This window comes from Aptenodytes forsteri, unplaced genomic scaffold, assembly GCF_000699145.1.
Source record: "Aptenodytes forsteri isolate BGI_AS27 unplaced genomic scaffold, ASM69914v1 Scaffold9, whole genome shotgun sequence".
Classification (NCBI taxonomy): Eukaryota; Metazoa; Chordata; class Aves; order Sphenisciformes; family Spheniscidae; genus Aptenodytes; species Aptenodytes forsteri.
This window is the reverse complement of record NW_008796217.1, coordinates 3553886-3559885: the sequence shown is the minus strand read 5'-3', so window position 1 is coordinate 3559885 and position 6000 is coordinate 3553886. Positions and strand designations below refer to the sequence as shown.

Sequence of the window (6000 nt, the reverse complement as noted above, 5' to 3'; positions counted from 1 at the left end):
TTATTATTATTTTCCCTTCCTTTTATGTCCTATTAAACTGTCTTTATCTCAACCCACGAGTCTTACTTTTTTTCCGATTCTCTCCCCCATCCCACTTGGAGGGAGTGAGCAAACGGCTGTGTGGTGTTTAACTGCCTGTCGGGTTAAACCACAACAAGCTCTCCTTGGAGTGAACAATATCTCCAGCAAACTCCAGAAGGCTGAGAGGTTGATGGATTGCTGCTGCTTCCTCAGGAGAAACCTCCTCCTTCCATTAGGAGAAATATGCTGTAGATCTGCTGTAGAAAAACCTCAGGTTTTCTGCTAAGCCTCTACAGTCTCATAATGTCTTACGGGATGGTTGTGATTTGTCTGTAAAAGTTCCTATCATCACTGTTGGTATAATAGGTTTGATTTTAATAAATAACTACTTTTATGCTGCTTCTTTTGCTCTTTAATTTTGCTTTGGAATAAATTGTTTAGCCTGCTTTCTCATCTCTTGCTTTAGACAGCTAAAATCCTAGGTAACAGAGTTGACTATACACAAAAGCTGAAATAGTAATACTGACTGAACTAGTTGAGTGAGGTTTTAATCTACAGCAAGTGTAGAGCTCCTCTCAGAACTGGGTCTGTACTTTCTTAAATGAAATAGGGTTTAGTTAGCATAAAACAACACAATACTAATTAGATAGCAAGCAAATCTGAAAACTGAGATTGAAACTTTTGAATATTGATAGGTTTTAGATTTGCATCTTTAGATAAATTTGTCTTTCTGATTTGAGTGGAAAGCAGTAAATGTGTTTTAATCCTTGGGAGGGCCGGCAAAACATTTAGCTGATAAAATTTACAATATTTGAAGCTTTCTCAAGAATTATTTGGAGCATTTTGATGTAATCAGACCCAAATCTGAAGGCTTTTTTAGACTTATTTTTAGATGCTGAACCTTGTCTGAATCTGGGATTAAAGGTATCTGTAACCCATTTTCTTGTGTTGCTGCAATCATCTTTTTTGTCTCTAGGTTGACTGATTTGTTAGTTAAGAGACCAAATAGTATCATTGTATTTAAGGCTGCAGTAATTTTGTCACTCAAAGTACCGATTAGATTTTTTGGCTAGACCTTCATTTATTCACTAAGTCTGGGAGAACAAGCAATTTAAAGATTTATATGCTATATAAAGGTCTCACCAAGATGCTAAGTTTGGTGTAACGTTTTGCACTCCTTGAATAACAAATTAGGTTTGCAGTGCACAGAGCACTTCTTCACCTGCGCCATTTCTGCTCACCTTTAATCACAGAAGCTCATGTTTACATTGTTTTCACTTGAAGTTCTGCAGATGGGATTATCTTCTCATTTCTGTAGTTGTTACAGTTTGGTATTAGCTGAATATAAGTTGACTATCCTTGAATTATAATCCTGGGAGGTTAAGATAAGAAACTAATAGAAGATGTTTATTATTTGTCTTTGAACTATTTTGAATCAGACAAGTTATGAAATGATTAGACTTGGGCTTGAAAGCATTCACAGGAAGTGGAGAGGGGATGACTAGGCATTGCTAATAAATAATAAACTCAAGGGTGAGGTCTATGCATTTAAGCTTAGCTGACTAAAATATAGGGGGTTTATTTTTTCTTCTGTTAATCGCAACACACCAAATTATATAAATATGGGAAACAGAGACTAACTCTCCTCCCCCCCCTTTTTTTTCCCAACTTGAAAAATGCATCTTGCATTTCTAAGTGCTAAAACAGTTGAGAATTTGTAGTGATTAGTCAAATGCAACATTTGAATGTAGGAGTGTATGTAATGGAATGTAACAGTAGCTTGTCATTCACGTAGAGTTTAACTGACCTATTGTATATTTTATATTAAAAAAATCAAAATGTGATACTTATAGATTTAATCCTAGAAGGGATTATAAAAATATTTCTACTGTAATAACTACTTGTATTTCTATGGTGGATTGACCTTGGCTGGCTGCCAGACCCCCACCCAGCTGCTCTCTCACTCCCTTTCCACACCAGGACAGGGTGGGGGAAATAAGATGAAAAAGTTCGTGGGTTGAGATAAAGATAGGGAGAGCACTTGCTGGTTACTGTCATGGGCAAAATAGATTCAACTTGAGGAAAATTAATTTAATTTATTGCCAATTAAAATAGAGTAGGATGGTGAGAAACAAAGGCAAAACACTAAAACACTTTGCCCCTCTGTCCCTCCTTCTTCCCAGACTTAACTTCACTCCTGGCTCTTCTACACTACCCTCCCATCCCTGAGCGGTGCAGGGGGATGGGGATTGGGGGTTGTGGTCAGTCCGTGTCACTTCATCTCTGCTGCACCTTCTTCCTCACACTCTTCCCCTGCTCCAGTGTGGGGTCCCTCCCATGGGACAGTCCTTCATGAACTGCTCCAGTGGGAGCCCTTCCCATGGGCTGCAATTCTTGAAAAAGTGCTCCAGCATGGGTACTTTCCATGGGATACAGTCCTTCAGGAAAGGACTGCTCCAGCGTGGGTCCCCCATGGGGTCACAGGTCTTGCCAGAAAACCTGCTCCTGCATGGGCTCCTCTCCACGGACCGCAGCCCCTGCAGGGAGCCTGCTCCTGCATGGGCTCTCCATGGGCTGCAGCTTCCTTCAGGGCATGTCTACCTGCTCTGGCCTGGGGTTCCCCATGGGCTGCAGGGTGTATATCTGCTCCACCGTGGTCCTCTGTGGGCTGCAGGGAGACAACCTGTGTCACCATGGTCTTCACCATGAGCTGCAGGGGAATCTCTGCTCCAGTGCCTGGAGTACCCCCCCCGCCTTCTTTTCCACTGTCTACAGGGCTTTCTCTCACATTTTTTCAGCTGCTGCACAGTGTTTTTACCCTTTCTTAAATATGTTATCACAGAGGTGCCACACCCATGGCTGATGGGCTCAGCTTTGGGCATTGGTGGGTCAGTTTCCGAGCCGCCTGGAACTGGCTGTCCCTAGCAGGGGGCAGTCCTTGGCCTCCTTAGAGAGGCCCCCTGCAGCCCCCACTGCCAGCACCTGGGCACCTGCATCCAATACAGTTTCCCACTGAAGGTGACAGTTAAGATGTCATGAGCTTCATCTAGACTTTGAGATTTCTCACTTAGCATTTGTAAGGTTGCTTTTCATAGGATAATTCTTAAATAAAGTAAACTAACCAAGGAATAAGATAGAAATAATTAAAAAAAAAAATTAAAAAAAACCCCACCCTGTGACAGGTTGGTTCCAGTGATAGATTTAATAATACCCCATAACATTTAAAGACATTCACCTGAGTGGGTGTGAAGTTACTCAAGTTACACAGCAGAACTAAAAAACATGAACAGAAAGTAAAACGCGTGCTGAAATGTAGTATTAAAATATGAAAATGCAAAGAACCTGCCTTTTGCTGGTTTGCAGATGTAGAAATCTTGTGTATATGACTTTGTATTACTCATCAATTTTCCCTCTTATGGTTTGGTTTTTTTTTTCCCTCCCCCAGAAAATATGAAGAAGCCCTGGAGCCCTGATTTACCAGTTGATAACCACTCATACAATTCAGATTTCACATCTGTACCAGACAGGGAAGGTGAGAAAGAATTAGCACCCGATGGCACTGAAGAAAAGAAGGAAAGAGAAAAGAAACACACCAATTTCACTTTGTGTAATGTTTGTAACATTCAGCTGAACTCTGCTGCTCAGGCACAAATCCACTACAATGGCAAATCCCATCAGAAGAGGTTAAAACAGCTCAGCAATGGAAATCTCAAAAGTGATAATGGTAAGCATTAAAATGTATATACCTTTTCACATGTTTTGATCTGAAAATTGCAGCAATGTGCAGTAATGTCAATATATATGAGCCTAAGCATTTTTTTTAATTCCGCCAACAAATCCTTTGAAGTTAAGGCAAAGGCTCTTGGTGACTTCAGAGTGCTTGAGGTTATCCCTAGCATGAGCATCTGGCAAATAGCTAAAGGTATACTGTTTGTGTTGTTACAAGTGTTTTCATTTTATATGTTGTTTACATGGTGATGTTGATTCAGATTCTATCTCATTCCATTTGCATTTTGATGTTTTTCAATATAATCGGTGATATTCCGTGTTTCAGTCTACTAGAAAGGTTATACTTGTTAAGGGTATGTTTGTTTTTAATGAATGTAAGGCGGTTGCAAAATAAATTGAAACAAATACATTACACAGAACAAATACATTCCCAAACTCATTTCACTTCAGTTTGCTTATTCAGGGTTCAACCCATAGCTAGCATAAGTCTGTTTAAAAATCATGACTGAAGTCAAACAGAGATGGAACAAAGGTTATTTTGATTTTAATTGATTTCATTGACAGCTTTGGGAAAAGCATTTTATAGTAGGTGGCATGTTTTCCTATCATCAGAGTGAATTGTACGCCTCAAACAAAAACATGTTTGTGGCTTTATGTACAAAAGTAGATTGGATAACAGAGGCAAACGATGGTCCCTGACAAGAAAAAACAGATTACTATGTTATAATTTTCTCAATTTCTTAACAGGTAGTACTCAACTTTGCTGTACTATGGGTAGAGTTGTACTGTATTGTTCTATCTGCTTCTATGCACCATGTCACAGAAATGATGGTCTTAATATGACGTACTTAGGACTTTCAGACTTTCTTTCTTCAGACCACACACATTGCTTAATATTTTGTGCCATGAGTTGCTTCCTGCCCCATCTGCAGAAGGATATGCAGAACACTAATCCTTAGATAGGACTGAAGAGGTATTTTAATAATCTGTGGTTTGTCCTGGCTTTAAGAGTTGGGAATAATATGGGTGTTTTGCTGAATTGTGTTGGATGTGAGTGCTTTGCTGTGTACAAGGTGTTGCTCATTTCCTTAGAACAAAACAATAAAACAAACAAAAAAACCCCATAACACTGAGCAACACAAATCATTTTGTCTTTAAGTGGCAGGACTATAACGTTTGGCACTGTTCATAGTTCAGGCTTAGGAAGGATACCACTACCGTTAGTAGGAGCTGTGAAAACGCGTAAAGAAAGATTGATTTCCTAATTGATTAAAAGTGCAATATGGTTATCCACAAATGCATTCTTTCTATAACCAAATAAACACAGTCTAATGTTATTGCTATCTTCAGTTAAGGTAAAATTATGTTATTGTTATTATTAGCACAACAATTTTGCTAATGATAGAAAGTGTTTTTCTGCAGTTCACTTTTCTGCTTTAATTCATGGTAATGAAAGAATTGGTAATTAAGCAATGCTGAAATTAGTGTCAAAGGGCTTCAATTGTGCTTCAACAGTTATATTCTAGAGAGGATCATAGTAATAGTATAGTGGCATGTTTCTTATTTCCTCCTTAAAAGTATCCCTATGTTGCGTGTAGCTGCATCCATTTGTAGTCAGGAAATAGCTGATTGACTATCTAGCTCTTTGTTTCAAAGTGCAGTTATTTTGGAGGGTTGCCTGAAACTTGAGGCTTTTCAAATCTGGCAGATCTTTGAGTATCATCAAAAGCAGCGCTCCACTGAGAGAATAACGTAGGAAAGAGCATAAGGAAGTGATTTTCCCATGTCACCAAACTTTGAGATTTCATTTTTTTTTAAACTGAACATTATGAATGAAATAGAGACCAATATTAAATATTTCTTGCTAAAAGTTAGAACTGAATTAGAACTGAATGTTTGAGTAACCACCCTCCCTGCACTTTCAACAGAGACCCTATTTGAGATCCGTTTTCTAAGTCAAGTAGAAATTGGAACCTGACAGACCTTCCACAATAACAGGTTTTGTCAAAACTGGTGTATCTGAAATATGGGCAGTGTTTTTCGGATGAATGATTGTTTTGTTGATGAGACCTTAGCAAGCTCAAGTGACATATGACCATGACTGAAAAAAATTCTGACTTGACCCTTTCAGTTTATCATGTGCACACAAATGACGCTTTTTGAAGGTCACTGATGTTACTGAAGTAACTGTTAAACATGCATAGTACTGTTTATTCAATGATGTCAGTAGGTTGCTTTATTTATGAGAAT

General features: G+C 38.8%; 1 protein-coding gene across 1 annotated transcript in view; it reads left to right on the top strand.

Moving 5' to 3' along the window:
* The first annotated feature begins 3471 nt into the window (after positions 1 to 3471).
* ZNF385D (zinc finger protein 385D) overlaps positions 3472 to 6000 on the top strand; it is a 362739-nt gene continuing 360210 nt past the window's right edge. Inside the window, exon 1 of the mRNA XM_019474476.1 lies at positions 3472 to 3745. Coding sequence (XP_019330021.1) covers positions 3472 to 3745 — 274 coding nt within the window. The remainder of the gene's footprint in view (positions 3746 to 6000) is intronic.